General features: G+C 38.6%; 1 protein-coding gene across 8 annotated transcripts in view; it reads right to left on the bottom strand.

The window, feature by feature from the left end:
- PCDH15 (protocadherin related 15) overlaps positions 1 to 18518 on the bottom strand; it is a 794976-nt gene that overhangs the window by 164298 nt on the left and 612160 nt on the right. For all 8 annotated transcript variants that reach the window (XM_045877695.2, XM_045877694.2, XM_045877690.2 and 5 more), the window contains one exon: positions 17921 to 18037. In XM_045877695.2, coding sequence (XP_045733651.1) covers positions 17921 to 18037 — 117 coding nt within the window. The remainder of the gene's footprint in view (positions 1 to 17920; positions 18038 to 18518) is intronic.

The raw sequence follows: 18518 nt of genomic DNA, 5'->3' as shown, positions 1-18518 counted from the left end.
AGAGAATAGAGTCATTATAATAATGTTTATGGTGACAGATGAGAGCTACACTTGGGGTGTGCACAGCATAATGTATAAAGTGAATCACTGTATCATATACCTGAACTCGTAAGACATTGTATGTCAAGTACACTCAAATCTAAAAATTTTAAAAATAATGATAATGGCAGGAGTTGTTAGCAGTCCATTTGCATGCTTTACTACATTATCCAATAATGTGCATTTCATGTGTTATCATGTGTATGCTTATAAGAAATCCAGGAGTTGGTATGAACAGCAACCATAGCTTACAAAAAAGGAAATCAAGGCTTTAAGAGTTAGCTCATTTCTGAATTTCCTCAGCTAGTATATTTCAGTGTTATTACGCAAATGAAACAGGACTCATCCTATAACACAGGTCCTTACACATGAACCCAACTTGACATTTATCTATGATATCCTAAAGGCAACAGTCCTTCAATATGAGAATGAGCAAAGCTACTTGGGAAAAATGCTCTAGAATCCGAAGCTCTCGTAAATCCTGCCTTAGCGCACTGCCCAGAAAGTTATGCAGCACATGTTCCATGAAGAAAAATGAAGGAAGAAAGAGCAAAATTACAGCACAAACTGTTTCAAGAAAAAATTTCAGAGTTTCTGTTAGATTCAGCACCCATTCCATCTGTAGTATCACTGAAACTCTTGCTCCATTCACAAATTAGTTATCCAGAAACTTAAAGTATGTTCATTAGACTCAGCATTCTCTCTTTACTAAAGCCAACGTATTCATAGTACCTTTTGAATTACGTCTTTAACTGATAAAATAAAAAGATAGTTCTAATTCTTTTTGTAGCATCTGAGGGATTCTCTTCTTGCCTTTCCTTCTGTCTCCAGGCCCTTACTTATCATAGTTGTTTAGAAATGCATTCCAACTGTGGGCTCAAGAGAATAAAACAAATTGTCTATGGTGTTAGGTCCCCATGAATGAAGACAAATACTTTAGACAGCCACATAGTGGAATCCATTTAATTTTATTCTTTAGTCAACTACCTAAACTACCATGTATCTTCCTTAGTACAGATATCCTAATATCACGAGGTAGAATGTATTTTGACTTTGTAGGCAATGTAATATTTCAAAAAGGTACTATAAAACAGATGGTGGTCCAATGTGATTTATAGAATGTTAGTGGGTGATCTCATAATATGTATGCAATATCACATAAAAAAAGAAGACTAAACAATTTTAGAATTTTGCTCTATTTACCTAGCCACAAGAGACATTGTCAAAAGAAAAAAAAATTGCCACAAAACAAAACATAATAAACATGAATTCAATACGATGGTGGTAAAATTCTCTGCAAAAAGTCTCTTAGCAGGGGTGGCAAAAATAGAGTATACTATCATTATGCTTCTTGGAGTCTTTTGAAGGGTAAATACAATGGGTTCCTTCTTAAAATTTTATGGAAAGTGAGGACATGTGAGAAGCATAGCAGGACAGCTTTTCTGAACTCTCCTCACTTACTGTGACAGTGCTTTCTATAAATCCCACTGACCTTATCCATCTATTGGAGCAAGTATGACTTCAGATAATCATGATTTGGGAAGACTAATGAGGTGCTGGTACAGCAATCCTTCTTCATGTCACTTCCATTCACCACAAGGGTTTGAGATATTTTTTTCCTGAATTTTCAAATAAGTGACACATTCTCCTTTAGAGGGATATATTTCCCTAAACAAATTTTCGAAAAAGAACCATGATATTAGTGGAAGCTTAACCATTCAAGGGGAGTGGGAAACTTGGACCTTGCATCACAGAGACTCTGGAAATTAAAAATTATATAAATTTAAATGTAAAAATTATATATAATATCAGCAATTGAAAATGTTATAAATTACCTCTTATCTAATACTTATCATCTTGCTCATATGTTTCATAGTACAGGGATTAATTCATTAGATGAGGGTTCATTCATTCATTCATTCATTTGACATGTCTTCTGACTAGACACAGCTGAGTCCTGAGGGTACCAGAATGAAAACTGAGTTGGGAAGATGGAGTTCATCTCATATCCCTACCTTCTTGATGATCATTAGCAGTAATTCAGCAAGAATGGCCTCCTAGATCACCAAGCTCACATCTACCCCAACACTCCTCTGTGTGTTGTTCACTCTTGGCCTCACTCTTGTGAGGCTAGTTCCTCCCAACACCCAGGTCTCAGATGACCCCTCCTCTGTCTCTACCCAGTCATAAACCACTTGAGTCAATCCTTATTGTATTTTCTTTAGACTATGTAACCTTATCTGAATTTACATTTCATATTTACTTGTTCACAGGTTTGCAGCATATCTCTGTCCCCTGATTGTGAGCTCCATTAGAGCAGATGATTTTTTTTGCCTTGCCATTAAGAGATCAAAAATAATTTGTTAAATGAACATTTAAGATATGATCATGCTTATGCGTATGTGTGTCCCGAGCTGCCAAGATGCCCAACTCCAGGGACATCACTTACATGGGGGTGTGGCTGAATGTGGAACTCCCACTGTGGTTGAAAATATATGTCACCCAAGTCCCTGCTTGCAGTAGTCATGTGCACATTTTTTGAGAGCAGAAAAGAAGTGGAGATTATATCAGTGATTTTTGTTTGGGGAAAATGCATCAGAAAAGAGATGATAGGGCGCCTTGGTGGCTCAGTCGTTAAGCGTCTGCCTTCGGCTCAGGTCATGATCCCAGGGTCCTGGGATCGAGTCCCACATCGGGCTCCCTGTTCGGCGGGAAGCCTGCTTCTCCCTCTCCCACTCCCCCTGCTTGTGTTCCTGCTCTCGCTATCTCTCTCTCTGTCAAATAAATAAATAAAATCTTTAAAAAAATAAAAAGAAAAGAAAAAGAAAAGAGATGATAATGGAACCTATGGAAACAAAGCTCCCAAAAGTAGAAGATAGGAGGAGAATAAACATTTTTTTCCAAAAAGATCCCTGAATCCAATATTTCAGAAATGAAACTATCATCATCAATTTTTTTTTTTTTCTGGACTGGATGAATATAAAACTTTATCTCCACCATACTTCTCAGCTTCTGTCCTTATATTCTGTTACTCCTTTAATTATATTTAATACATTCTGTTGTTCAGACCATCCTTTAAAATAATGACATAATCCTCTGGATTTTTCCAATAAAGGAATCCTCATATGACTTATATTATCAGGAATGAATGATGCTTTCTTACACTAACTTCATTGTGCAATGTGTCAAATCCGAGTTACATTGTGGGTTAACCTATTGTTGAACAAGACTGAGATTTCTGACTAATTTTTCAGTAACTGTGAGAATCATCATTACATAAGTAATTTTGTATATGGTCTGGAGGACCTCTAAGAATTTACTAACCTTAGAAAATGGCTAAATTGTTGGCATGTTTTCAGTTTAAAGCCCACTAATATCTGTTCATAGATTCTCATCTATGGCTATTATTTATCTCTCAGAATGATAGGCAATGATGAAAAAGACAGATATGCTTCTGTATTTATGGGCCTCATAACGGCATTGAGGGGGGAGACAAAAGTTGCACAGATAAACACAACTACATACTAACATTTCTGATAAAAGCTGTAAAGGAGAAGTATGGGTGTTACCAACTGAAGGTGCTAGAACTAGATTACAGGTCTTCAGGTTGATAATCAAGTGGACTTCCTACTTCACTGTCGGCATCTACCTATGAGTATGAGATGTGCCTTCCACATGTATTCCACTTTTTTTATTTTTATTTTTTAAAGATTTTATTTATTTATTTGACAGAGAGAGAGACAGCGAGAGAGGGAACACAAGCAGGGGGAGTGGGAGAGGGAGAAGCAGGCTTCCCGCCGAGCAGGGAGGCGGATGCGGGGCTTAATCCCAGGACCCTGAGATCATGACCTGAGCCGAAGGCAGTTGCTTAACCAACTGAGCCACCCAGGCGCTCCTGTATTCCACTTTATAGGGATCATAGTGATCGTGTCATATGCGGAGTCCGATCTGGTATATCATTTGAGTATTAGAGTGACAAGCTAAAATGTAATTTATTTGTCAAGATTTTGGATATTTTTTCTTCCAGTCAAAGGAATAAAAATAGAGATGTATCATTATGAAGTGACATCAGCTGAAGTTGTCTATTTAAATGAAATACCTTGTAATTGTTGGTTTTAAAAAAACTTTACTAAAATATGTACATATTTGGGGCACCTGGGTGGCTCAGTCGGTTAAGCATCTGCCTTCGGCTCAGGTCATGATCCCAGGGTCCTGGGATTGAGCCCCACGTGTGGGCTCCCTGCTCAGCGGGCAGTCTGCTTCTCCCTCTCATGCCCACCCCTGCTCATGCTTGCACGCTCTCTCTGTCTGTCAAATAAATAAATAAAATCTAAAAAAAAAATGTACATATTTATTTGGGGGGCATTGTAGAGACCCAATTAGCATGGTGTTTTCATGAAAACTTTATTCTCAAATTGAACACTGTCACAGATGACACTAGAAATACTTCATGAGTCCAGGGATTGATATCTTAAAGTTAATAAATGCTGAGCAGATAAGAACTGTACCAAACCAGAGGCAGAGTTCGGGAAGTTTGACATCTCCCTGAAAGGAAGGATGATGATGAGGAAATACCAACTACCGTTTACGTGCCTGACATTGGCTAAGTGCTTTCATTCTTCATCAAAGCCAAGTACCAATCCAGCACAATGTTCTTATTATTCTTACTTGGAGATGAGGTTTAAAGAAGTAAAGTAGCTGCAGTACAATATCATTTTTCCCGGTTAAACAGAAACGCCAACCCTGGTGGCATTAGTCAATAGCTTTAAAGGACTTGGGATGTTTGCCAACCCTAATTGCCCTCAGGAAGGACATGATTTAATATCACCTATTAATAAATGAATTAATTGATTTGTTTGTTCATGTATTAGGCTTCTTTCCAAATATGATTTGAGGTAGTATGTGACTTATTTAAATAGAGTGTGGTTTCCAAAATGTGAAAGACATGTCAACCTTGTGATGTCCTTTTCTCTACTAAATTCGACCGTGTAAGGCTCAATAAATATTAGTATGAGATAATACTACTGGAAAGGTCATGTATTCAGCACATAGACAGCACTGTGGTGATACAGTGACACTCTGAACCAGGCATTTTTTCTAGATGAGGGGAACATACAGACAAGAAAAAAAATCCCATCATCATAGTGCTGATAGTCGATTTTTTACATCAAACAATAACACATTTATTATACGACAGCGTGGGTATAATTAATGTGGCAGAATAAATGTAAATTTATATCAAGAAAATAGAACCTTAAGATTTCATTCATTTTCTTTATTACTCAGTTCATTTTTACTTTTGACTTCCATTTCTATACTGAGCATTAAACATGATATGTTTTGACTTAATGATGGTGAGAATGTAATTAATTTCTACAGAAGGTAATTGTAGGTCTGTATGAAAGATGTTCCAAACTTGCAAACAGAGGGAATTTCAATGAGCCTATAATGGACCAAAATAATTAAGTTCTTAATATCAGAGGATATCTTGATTTAGTAATTTTTCTTATATACACAATTATCAAGAAATAACTTATTCAGACCCACACAATTTTCTTCATAATAACGGCAATAGCATTATATCAGGGAATTCTAAACCTATTATTACCATTACACACAAACATTAAGTAATTTGTTTTCAAGTATACAATGATTCTTCTCCCTGATGTGGTTTCCAAAATCCTTTTTCCCAATGTCTTCGAAAGCAACTAATCTGATTTATTTTATAACAGTGTAATTCACCAAACCTCCCAAGTATGATTTAGCATTAGGGATTACTGCAAAGTGGTTTGTATTGTTTTCTGCAGTCATAATGGCTTTTTTAGTGGATCTGATCGAATGCTAAGGTATCCTTAAAAGACATTAGGAAAGTCAAACTCTCCACGTGACCACTGAGAAGACATGCGCTTTTCTTTCTTCCTCTCCCCTCCCCACTATCTGATACCTGCAGTATCTACCAGGTGTTGACAACAGAGTGAGTCAACATCTCATGGACAAGTTCCTTGTGCCGATGTCATTGACCTAATATAACATAAAATATGCATGCTGTTCAGTTTTTACCGATGTGGTATCAACATAACTATTCAAGATCCTAAGAAGTATTTGCTTCAGGCTAATTTAACTCTAAATCTTTTGGGAAATACGTTTTTCAAAGGTAAACATAACAATCCCCTCAAGACATCAAGTAACAAGTAATACGTTCCTTGTAAAATTTCTTCATTGAGATACACTGTAGAAATTTCTAAAAATAACAGTGGGCACACATTCAACTATCCTCAAAAAAAAAGGAACTCATAAACCCAAAGGAACTTGAAAATAGGGAAACCAAAGGAGAGCTAATAACTAGTGATCCTGTCCCTTCTGCCTTAAAACCTCCTTTTTTCTTAGGCAAGGAAATCTTGGCACTATCTTCAAGCCTATCAGACTCTACAGGTTCTGACTCAGCTTTACCTCTCCAGACTCCTGGCAAAATTACCTCCTTTTGGTTTTTGAAAATTATTTTTCTTCCTCCAACTTTAGGGTCTAATTCTGCCATGTCACTTTGCATTGGAAACACCTCCTTTTCTTTCAGATCTCAGCTTTCCGTCACTTTTTCCAGAAACTTCCTTGACTTTCCAGACAAAAGCAAGCTCCCTTTTGTCTAATTTCAGAGCACCCTAAAGATTTATTTCCTAGAGTTTGTTATGGTTTGTCATTTCTACTTAACTTGATTTCCAACTCTTCAAGTTTGAAATTCCAAGGCGAAGAAACATGACAATGTTAGTCCTTAATACTTCATGCAATACCCTTAATTAATATTGGATGCACACACATGCAATAAATATTGGGGGATTTTTATTTTGTTTTGAACATAAGGATAGAGATTTAAGTTAAATATAATCCACAGCTTATGAAACATTGCCATCGGTGGATCAAGGCATATTTACTTCTCATTTCTTTATGTCCTTTTATCCTCACACCTCACTCCTACCTCTTCTTCAAAGGCAACCATTTCAATGAATTTAAGGAATATCTTTTAACTAGACTGCTGTGGTACATTGCACAACTGTTCAGTAAATGTCCACTCCTTCTTCCTCCACTTCTGGCCTCATCGATTCTGGGTGTGGTTGTGGGACTTGCTTTGGTCAACGGACTGTGAAAGACCGGGACATACAACTGGACATGTGACCGTGTGGTTAGGCAAGTTCTCTCGTGGTCCTGTCCTTCCCTGTGCACAGAGCAGGCTAGTTTAAACATGGGTCCCTGAAGAAAGAGGCATGTGGACCAGACTTGAGGCTAACCTTCAGCCTGAAAGCAAGGCCAGCCAACCCTTAGCTGCCTCAAACATCTACTAATAGGAATATATGTCTTTGTTATAATGAACTAGTGGTATTCTGGTATTGTTTACTGTGCAGCATTATGGGAGGAAAACCTAACTGTTGTATATTGCATGCATTTTTGCTTTTTAAAAAGATTTCAGGGGCACCTGGGCGGCTCAGTCGTTAAGCGTCTGCCTTTGGCTCAGGTCATGATCCCACGGTCCTGGGATCGAGCCCCGCATTGGGCTCCCTGCTCGGCGGGAGGCCTGCTTCTCCCTCTCCCACTCCCCCTGCTTGTGTTCCCTCACTTGCTGTGTTTCTCTCTGTCAAATAAATAAATAAATAAATAAATAATTTTATATAATGATATTATTTTCTCTTTCTTCCTATGTTCACTGAGTTTTAGGTCATTGCATTTCATTCTTATTGCTATGTGCTCATAAAATCCTGCTGTGCTAGACTTTCTCAGGATATTTCACTCTTAATAATGATCATGGCTGTATGGGAATCTCCCTGACGTGTCAGTCCCCAGTATGGCTGATAATACTCCTGGCATGGAGATTTCCCTGAATGCTTTGGGATTCTTTGACTCTGCAGTAAGGACAGCTTGGAGCTGGGGAGAGAATGGGGGTGAAAAGCCCTACATTATCGTGCTGGGTGGAGGAGCCAGGTTGAAGCCACACGACCTGTCCCACGCAGTTGTACTGTTGGTCTGGTCAACCAGAAACCCGAGTACAGAACACTCACCTCCGGTTCTTCTATTGTGAACACACCCTAAGAAGAGATGAAGCTGGAAAAGTGGTCATAGTGACGGTTCAGAGGCCCAGCTCTTTCTCCACTGCCCCACATCTTACTCATCCCCCAACCCTTGCTCAACTGACTAGACCTCTGACCTTTACAGGTTCTCCCAAAACACAGACAAAAAGAAAAGAGAGAAGGTATCAGAATACAAACAATAAATATAGAAGACAAATATCAGAGACTCAAAGCCTGGAAAAGACCAGAGTAAATATAAAAACAATGATAGAGAATAATTACTGAATATTTACTATATGACAGGCATTAGTTGCTACACACAAATGTTATCATCTAATCTTCATACTGATCTGAAAAAGTACTGTTTTTTTATTGTGGTAAGAACATTTAATATGAGATCTACTTTTTAAATGTATGTATTTTTAAAGATTTTATTTATTTATTTGACAGAGAGAGAGACAGAGCGAGAGAGGGAACACAAGCAGGGGGAGTGGGAGAGGGAGAAGCAGGCTTCCCGCTGAGCAGGGAGCTGGATGTGGGACTCGATCCCAGGACCCTGAGATCATGACCTGAGCCAAAGGCAGACGCTTAACAACTGAATGACCCAGGTACGCCTAAACATATTTTTAAGTGTACAATGCAGTGTTATTAACTATAGGTTCAATGTTGTATGGCGGATCTCTAGAACAACAATAACAAAAATAATCTGGTTAAAAATGGGCAAAGAACTTGAATAGAGATTTCACCAAAGAAGACATCCAGATGGCTAAAAGACACTCAAAAAGATGCCCAACATCACTGATCATCAGGTAGATGCAAATCAAAACCACAGTGAGATATCACCTCACACCAGCTAGGATGGCTATTATCAAAAAAATCCAGAAGATAACAAATGTTAGCAGGGATGGGGAAAAATTGGAACTCTTGTACACTATTGATAGGAATGTAAAAAGTGCAGCCACTATGGAAAACAGTATGGAGGTCCATCAAAAAATTAAAAATAGGGCTGCCCTACAACCCAGCAATCCTACTTCTAGGTATACATCCAGGATTATTTTTTATTGAAATCAGGATCTGGAAGTGATACTTGTACTCCCATGTTCACTGAAGCATTATTTACAATGGCTTAGATGAGGAAAGAACCTAAATGTTCATCAGTGGACGAGTGGATAAAAAAAAAGTGATATATATATATATATAATGGAATATTATCCAGCCTTAAAAAATGATAAAATCCTGCCATTTGTGACAATATGGATGAACCCTGAGGATATTATGCTATGTTGAAATAAACCAGGAAGCGAAGCATGAATACTGCATGATTCTACTTATATGAAGTATCTAAGTAGTCAAACTGATAGAAGTAAATAATAGAACTGTGGTTGCTCAGCGAAGGGACAATGTACAGCTGCTATTCACAGGGTATAAAGTTCAATTATGTTGTTTTGTCTTCCTTTTACAAATGCGGGAACTCCAGGGACAGAGTCACGGTGAATTACTCACGGCTGGTCAGTAGGGGCTTTAGGAGGCGAGACCACCCAATCACTTTGGAGCCCTTATACTATTTAAAACTATCCTGGGGTGATGAACTCTATGAGTTTGCAGGTTGAAAGGGGCCATTATATACCAGACACAATTAATACAGACAAAAGAATTTCTCAATATATACTGGTGAAACATTTAATTTTAAGAATAGAGAATCTCGGGCGCCTGGGTGGCTCAGTTGGTTAAGCGACTGCCTTCGGCTCAGGTCATGATCCTGGAGTCCCGGGATCGAGTCCCGCATCGGGCTCCCTGCTCAGCGGGGAGTCTGCTTCTCCCTCTGACCCTCCTCCCTCTCATGCTCTCTGTATCTCATTCTCTCTGTCTCAAATAAATAAATAGGGTCTTTAAAAAAAAAAAAAAAAAAAAAGAATAGAGAATCTCATAAGCAGAAGCAAACAAACAAACAAAAAAAAACCCTAAAAATTAAGACAATTAATATAGCCTCATGCTTCTATAGTGTTAAAAACCAGAAAACAGAGGTGCCTGGGTGGCTCAGTAGTTTGAGTGATCAACTCTTGGTTTGGGCTCAGGTCATGATCTCAGGGTCGTGAGATTGAGCCCCCGGCCAGCTCCACACTCAGTGGGGGAGTCTGCTTGAGTCTCTCTCTCTCTCTCTCCCCCTTCCCTTCTGCCTCTCCTTCAGCTAAAAAAATCCTCTACCTTTCAATTTCCTTCTCTGCATTGAATACTTCTTTTGCTCTGAACCACATGCCTAGCAGATTTCTCTTCTGCCCCTCAGTCCTTCTCTTCCCCCTCAGCCCCTGGCCCATCCTCAAGAGGGCCCAAACCTGAGGATTTATTTCCCAGGTTTTAGCTTATCTGATTATGTTTTCTTTCTTGGAGAATGTATTTATTACTCTCATAGCATCAACTTCAATCCGGGTGGCTCCATTCTGCATTTTTTCTTGCATTCTTACTCCCATATTTTCTGCTGGACCCATCCCTGGCCCTCTTAATGCAGCCAGGTGCACCTGGCATCAGATGGAAATAGCCGTGGCCACCGAGCATGTGCCCCATCCTCTCTGTGGTGTTGCTGACCTGAGAAAAGGACTCGTGGTCCCCTCCTGTCATCTGCCTCCATCCTCCTCTCAACAAGAGGTGTTATGCACCCCCTTGTTGGGTGAACCTATAATCCTGGGTGGGAGAGAAGCTTCTGCTAGTCCCGGCACTAGGGTCCTGCCCAGATCTGGGAGGATGGCGTAGCCTTCTGTAGGTGGGGGCATGTACGTGTTCTGAAATCATTTAAAATGGACTCTGTCCTACTTTGATCTCATTATTTTCTCCTTAGGAGAGCTTTGTTCTCCATCTACCTTATTTCTACCAACTAATATCACCAATGTCTTCATCAGTTGAGCCAGGAGCCTGTGATTCATGTTTGATTTTGCTTTTATTTCATCTGTATCTTCAGCTTCCTGCCCAATCACTTATTAATTCTTCCATTTCAATGACTTTATGTATTTCTGCTTTTTCTGTTTCCTTTGTTCAACCTGTTTTTTTTTGTTTGTTTGTTTGTTTGTTTTTTAATGATTAAATGAAGCAAAGCTGCTAACTAATCTCCTGGCTTTCATTCATTATTTCATCCAGTAAAGACTGCACCTCAGAGACAAGTCATTGTTCTACTACGTAGCTCTGATTTTTGTCACTGCTTTCTGTAAGTCTTGAGTAAGCTTCCATTTTTCTATATGATAAAATGGGTTTCACAAAACCATATTTGCCAGAGTTCCTGTCTACAAATGAGTCTCTAAGACAGCCCTGATGTTTTGGGGGCTTTTCTTTAAAGTAGCTAACATTTATTTAATCAAACATATTCCAATCATGTCACACAAATTCATGCCCAGAAGAGGGATATTTTTGACTCTGCAATTTTTGAATACATTTCCTCTGGCTATTTCTTCTACCTTCACTTAAATGAATCCCCTATATTATTTTCAGAGTTGAATTCCTATCTAGAGTAGATTCAGACATCACTGGGACACATTTGTTCCCCCATTCTTTACAGAGCTCATTTCTTGGCATCTTTAATACCCACTCCCGTGGTTTGATCTCTGTGTCTGTCTTGCCATTTTCTTAATTGTTAAGTCCATGATAAATGCTTTCTGATTGATTTATTCATTAAATAAGTATTATGAGGTATCTGTGTTGTGTCAGGTACATATTGGATTATAGGTCTACTGTCTTCATATGGTTATTGTTTAAGGATAGGGAAGAATGGTGGAGTAGGGACTGTAAGACCAAGAATTACCAGTGGCTTGGCTTTGAGGGTGTTAAAGCCAAGAATCCAGATCATGAGAAGCCAAGACACTCTTTCAGAGGGTCTTTTCCCATTTCCTCTGGCAAGCACTTCACAATAAAGCACATGATTTAAGCCTAAGGGAGGCTTCTAGATGAGTCCCAGAGAAGGCCTGCTATTTTTCACTCAATTGCCTTGGAAAACTTCTGTTGATGTGTACTGGGATCCTAACCCCATGAGGCTTATTCTTCTAAAAAAAACCCAAAAAACAAAAACTGGTTAAGCCTCTGATATATCACGGGGTGACACTTTTGTAAAGGCTAAAACAAAACAAAACAAAAAAAACCTAAATTTCACAGATGTTACCATTTATAACACAGGAAAAATGCCCCTTTAGTCCTAGTAAGATGGCAGGTTTTTAATTAGAAGAGCAATATTTACTTCCGAATCACTTAAATCTAATATTGATCTCAAGTAATGCTAACAATGTAATTGTTCTTGAAAGGAATCAATAAGCCACAAAAAGAAAATGACACAGATTCTTAAAACATTAGATAAGCCTTTTCTAGACATTAATCGTGTATAAACTTTCTCATAAAACCTTCCCTTTTCTACTCATTTACACTCTCAAATCTAATTATAGCTCATTGTCATTTTAAAGATCAAGTCCCAACTGTCTGTGTGCTTTCTTTCTAATTAAGTACTCGAGACCAGAGGGACGCAGGTTGGGGCTACATCAACTCAATTTTCACAAGCTGACATGCGTCGCAAAAACAGTTTTTGGTAACTATTCCCTGACAGCTTTGATGTGAAGGAAAAAAACCAAACACTGAGCTGTGTGCACTCCCCCGTATGCTCCAAGGTCAGCGAACGTGGTTTGTAGGCTCTGAGCTCCGACAGCAAAGTTTTTGCTACTTTGCTAGCAATAATCTAAATCAGTACAGCATAACCCCATAAGCCAGTATGTGGTGGGTGATGAAAATCAGATCTGTAGAGACGTCAGTGGAAAGGAATGCAGAACACCCATGTTATACGGAGACAAAAATACAATCTCAAACTCCTGGCCCTGAATATTTTGAACTCTCACCCACAAAGCAAGCAAGTGGCAAATCATGCATGCAGACAATTAATTGCTTTTCTTCTACTGTTCTACCTCTGCTACTAGATTGCAACAGAGTGACTAACTGGAGGGTTAATTATTCTGACAAGATCACCATCATTACTTAGCATTATTTGGTGATGTCACGTCAATTTAATAAAATACCTGGTAGGCATCACAGGAAAGAAAACCTGACCACCTTTTTTGCTCTCTTAGAGACCAATGAAACTTGAATGATTGAGAAGGATGTTAAAGCCACTTGTGAAAACACTTTAGAAATAATTCTTCAGGCAGCTTGTCTAAATTCTGAGTGGCTAGTATAGCTCTCAAAATCTCAGCAGAGGCAAAAAGCACCACACACTCGTAATTACTGGCCTTTTATAAAAATTGTTTCTGAAAAAATATATAGTGAGAATACTCAACTGATCTCTTTAATGGAGTATATGTATTTCATAAATGAATATCAAAATCTGAAAAAAGAAGTCTTCAATGTCAACAATACACTAATATATGCAAATGAGAATGTCACAATTGCTAATATTGAACATGTTCCAATTACTACTTAACTTTAAACAGTAATCCTATAAATTCCTAAAATGCATTACGTGGAAAGAATAATATAAGAATGAGGAAAAGGATCCTTCATGGATTTCTCATACTTTCTTGGAAATGAGCAAAATGTAAACTTCAATTATTTATGCCAACTTTTCTGCGTCCACCTGCTCACAAGGGGTACTGTTCTGTCAGGCACCTGCCCTGCCCACAAAGAGAACTCTCATATCTCGGGGTTTGGCCTGCAGCTTCTGGAAGAATATAATATGCAAATGGAAATTACACTTGCAGTTTTGTTTTGTGTAACTCTGGAGTGAGAGGTCTCTGGTGAGCAGAAAGAAAAGGTTAGCAGTTTTTAATATCCAAAATGATCAGTCACTCCCTATTCACAGCTCCGGTGAGCTACATAATGCCGATGCTGTCACAAAATAAAGTCCGAACATCTTTAATTCAGTGGGGAAAAAAAAAAAAAAGTCCCTGGTAGGTTTTTTTTTTCCCCTCCCTCTAGAGCACTTTAGTTTTGCACAGCACGCATTTTATAATTCTTAATTTATATTCAGCAACAGTGTTCTCTTTGGCTTTAAGACCTTACCCAGGTTCTCCATCTGATACTTCAAAGGATTTTGTTTTTTCTATTCTCTAGGTTAAAAGTGGGTGGTTCTCCCTTCATTCAGAGGAAACACAATGCCTTGAAAATGAGGTGGCCAGCCTCTCGAGGTGAAAATTATTACTGCTGAGTCGTGGCCATGCCCAGGCTAGGAGGGCACAGAAGCTGGGCTCCATCTTGCACATGCATCCACCTGCTCTATCTGCACAGCCCTCGAATGGCCAGACTAGAGATGCACAAGTTTTCCCAACATCCCAAATCACTAAATTTCTGAATAGCTGGCGTACTTTGTCAATTCTGGAGAGTATAGAAATCACTGTTAATTTATTCATTTATTCAATTATTTAACAAATGTTTCCTAACAGACCACAAAGTCTCAAGCATAGCATTGGATGTGGACATGCAAACTGGAGTTAAGGTTTGATTCCTGTCCTCAAGGACTTTCCCTTCTAGTTTGGACAAGAGATCATTAAATACACAAAGTGTTTCCGTACATACATACACATGGGAGCCCTGCATCGTATCTTCTAATTACAAAATGTTTATGATAGCAACAAATAGAAAATACTCTGCAAGCTCATCCAAAAAATATGTATTCTGGATTTATGGCATGGACATAAAGTAATAAAAGGAAAAATCAATCATAATACTTCTGAAAGTTGTGTAATGTGAAATTTATGTTCTGAAAATTTTCATGGAATCAAGCTTTTATTTCTGATTGGTGTAGGTGTAGCCCAGTTGCTAACTGAAGGGATCCAGCTTGTCAGCAATCACTGGAAAACTCAGTGCTGAATACTGGTTACGCAGAAGATTGCTGGTGTGTCAAGGCTCAGCACTGAGTGTGATAACCTGTCAGAAAGGCTAAAATCAATAACACAAAAAACACCAGGTGTTGGCAAGGATGCAGAGAAAGGGGAACCCTCTTACACTGTTGGTCGGAATGCAAACTGGTGCAGCCACTGCGGAAAACAGTATGGAGGCTCCTCAAAAAGTTAAAAATAGAGCCACCCTACAATCCAGCAATCACACTACTGGGTATTTACTCAAAAAATACAAAAACATTAATTCAAAAGGATACATGCACCTCTATGTTTATAGCCACATTATTTATAATAGCCAAATTATAGAAGTGTCCCCAAATCCATCAATCGATGAATGGATAAAGAACATGTGGTATATATACACAATGGAATATTAATCAGCCATAAAAAAGAATGAGATCTTGCCATCTGCAACAACATGGATGGAGCTAGAGAGTATAATGCTAAGCAAAATAAGTCAGTCAAAGAAAGACAAATGCCGTTTATTTAATAAAAGGTGAATGGCCATCAGAACATTTTTCACCTTCAACTGTGATAGGCCATATAGTCAGAAATAACTCATATGTGGGATTTAAGAAACAAAAGAAACAAGCAAAGGAAAGAGAGAGAGAGAAACCAAGAAACGGACTCTTAACTCTAGAGAACACACTGATGGTCACCAGAGGGGAGGTTGGTGGGGCGATGAGTGAAATAGGTGATGGGGATGAAAGAGTGCACCTGTTGTGATGAGCACGGGGTGATGTATGGAAGATTCGAATCACTATATTGTACACCTGATGCTAATACAACACTGTATGTTAACTAACTGGAACTAAAATAAAAAACTTAATAAAAAAACTGAGTCTGACAAAATACATATTCACTAGCTAAAATAAGTATGCTTAGTATTTCAGTTGAATGACTAGCATCTGCCTTTCATCTACTGAAAATTCAGCATTAGATATTAAATGTGAAAAACTATTACTCGGGATGCAAACCTAGGAACTTCTTAACAGAAATATGAAATTTGAACCTGGTAAGTTTCCATAAAAGAGCTTCAGGGTGTAAAAACAGGGCTTCTCTCTAGATAATTTAGATAAGTAGTAGCATTTCTTTATGGAACAGATAACATACCGAGACAACTTCTCTCACATAGGTGGGGTGATCTGAAAGTCAAACCAGGAACCACAGTGGTGGGTGCCAGAAGGAAAGTGAGGATTTTGCCATCCATACTAACACTTCGGGGTATGTTGCACATAGGTGATCAGCATACCTACATGTAGTCTGTCATCATTAATACCATTAATCTTAACATTACCTTCAATTCTGTGCTAATACAAATTTCTTAGAAATACAAATATTTGGGGGTGTCTGGGTGGCTCAGTTGGTTATGCTTCCAACTCTTGATTGAGGCTCATGTCATGATCTCAGGGTCAGAGTTGTGGGATCAGATCGAGCCCTCTGTTGGGCTCCCCAACTCAGCAGGGGCGGGGGGGTCTGCTTCTCTCCCTCTGTCCCTGCCCCCACTCACACACACACTCTCTCTCTCTCAAATAATAAATAAATCTTTAAAAAAGGAAAGAAATATGAATATGTTAAGATGCTGTGCTGTTTATGCTCATTTAGTAGAGTGTGTTATAATTTCTACATGCAGTTCTGTTTTTCCTACATGATTCTCAGGTCTAGAGAGCAATAACTGGTTAGCAAAATAATCAGTATAGACTTGGTGTTCAAAACATATGCCTTGAATAGAACTGAATGTGTACCCTTAATTTAAAGTAGTTTCTACCTCTGACAGTTTACTTAAAAAGCAGATAAAGCACCAATGTCATATTCACCATCTCGACTGGTGTGTCCAAATCTATAAAATTTTGCCTATCACATTTCCCAAAATGCAATAAATCAGGTTCAAAGACATTTTAACACACTCGAGAAAAGGAGCTTCTGAGTGAAAAGGTTACTGCTTTCATGTGAACATTATTATTTTTCAAGACCTTACAGTCACAAAAGACTATATGGCCTATCACAGTTGAAGGTGAAAAATGTTCTGATGGCCATTCACCTTTTATTAAATAAACGGCATTACACAAATATTATTTATATTAACAATATGAAACAGAAGTCCTAGATCGCTTACAAAATTCGGGTCTTTTTCTATTTTCTTGTTCTCCTAAAATGGCTTATTTAATATTTATTTTATTTTTGTAGAGTAAATCAGCCACTGACTAATGGTTGGAGCTCACTCAAAAGTAAAAAATTTAAATCTTCATCATTCGGCTATTAAGAGAATAATTAATATTTATAAAGCACTCAAATTATTTATACAAAGCATTTTATATAGGTACTATTATTTGTATATGTTACTTTTCATTCATTAATGTAGTAACATTAAGGAAAATTTACCTCACTTCTGCTGTAATAATGTTTTCATTGAAAATCCTCTATTTCGGAAGGCAATCTGGGATATCTCAAAAGAGGTAAAATTTTGGATAATAAAGCCTGCATTAAATATGTTCTAGACACAGTATTAATATTTCAGCTTACCAAAATTAACACATTCAACATAAGCATTATGTCATCCGTTGATCTAGAGTTTGCTAACAAAATAGTCATATATGAATAAAATGGAAGATGCATAAGGATAAAACCTAACCCAACTCAACTAAGCTTACACTGTCCTAAATAAAGAACCCAAATGATACTGACTCTAAATGCAGAGAACTCTTTCCACATCTATTCATTTGTGCGGGACAAACTGGCAAGTGGCAAATTCTGAATTCCAGCAACATAGAAAGCATCTGCTTAACTGTGTTCAGTAATAACCGCATGAAGTGTGCATGTCCTGGTGGGCACTACAAGCAAACGCACATGAAATGCCTAGCGGAGGACAGAGTGGACTCAGTCTGAGTGTGCTGCCCGGGAAGTGTGTCCTGTGTGAGTGTGCAAGGTTCTCTTCGCTAAACTTCCGAGTGTGCATCCGTGTCCTTTACTTACAGGGGGGTCTGCATCTTCAGCATAAACGGTTGTGATGGGTGTGCCCTTCACGGCATCCGGAGCCACCATCCCCTTGTAGATCCGTTTACTAAATACGGGCGGATAATCATTCATATCCTGGAAAACACAATTAAGAGTTTAGAGCTTCCCATGACGGCGGGTTGGGGACACAGTTAGGAGACTGGCTCCATCTCTTTCTATCACACAACCCATTTGCCACTGTCAACCTTCCAGCCTCTCAATCCCATTATTCTCACTGCAGAGTGGCGCCCTGGGGGAAGCTGGAAGAGCTCCTATGCAATATTCATGTGCGGAACCGCAACTGGAGGCCATTCCACTCGAGCAAACGGTCTAAAATTATGCCTTCTGGAGATGGGAGGGCTGCTCGAAACTTTCCCAGAAGATACTTCCAGTGGTATGAGGTGGTTTTGAATTTTGAAAACAGGGACGGGCAACTTGTATAAAAAGTGCCGTTCTACGAGACAGGTGTTAAGGATGGTGGCTTCTTTGTTGTGTTGCTGTTCTTTTTCAAATAAAGCTCTTTAATGTTTCTGTTGCAACTGAAAATTCCTGATATACGTAGCATAATGGGATGACT

The sequence above is a fragment of the Mirounga angustirostris genome, unplaced genomic scaffold (assembly GCF_029215605.1).
Source record: "Mirounga angustirostris isolate CCGP_5_RB_7025 unplaced genomic scaffold, mMirAng1.0.hap1 SCAF_6, whole genome shotgun sequence".
Lineage (NCBI taxonomy): Eukaryota > Metazoa > Chordata > Mammalia > Carnivora > Phocidae > Mirounga > Mirounga angustirostris.
Note: the sequence above shows the minus strand (reverse complement) of the source record. Positions and strands in the feature narration are given on the sequence as shown.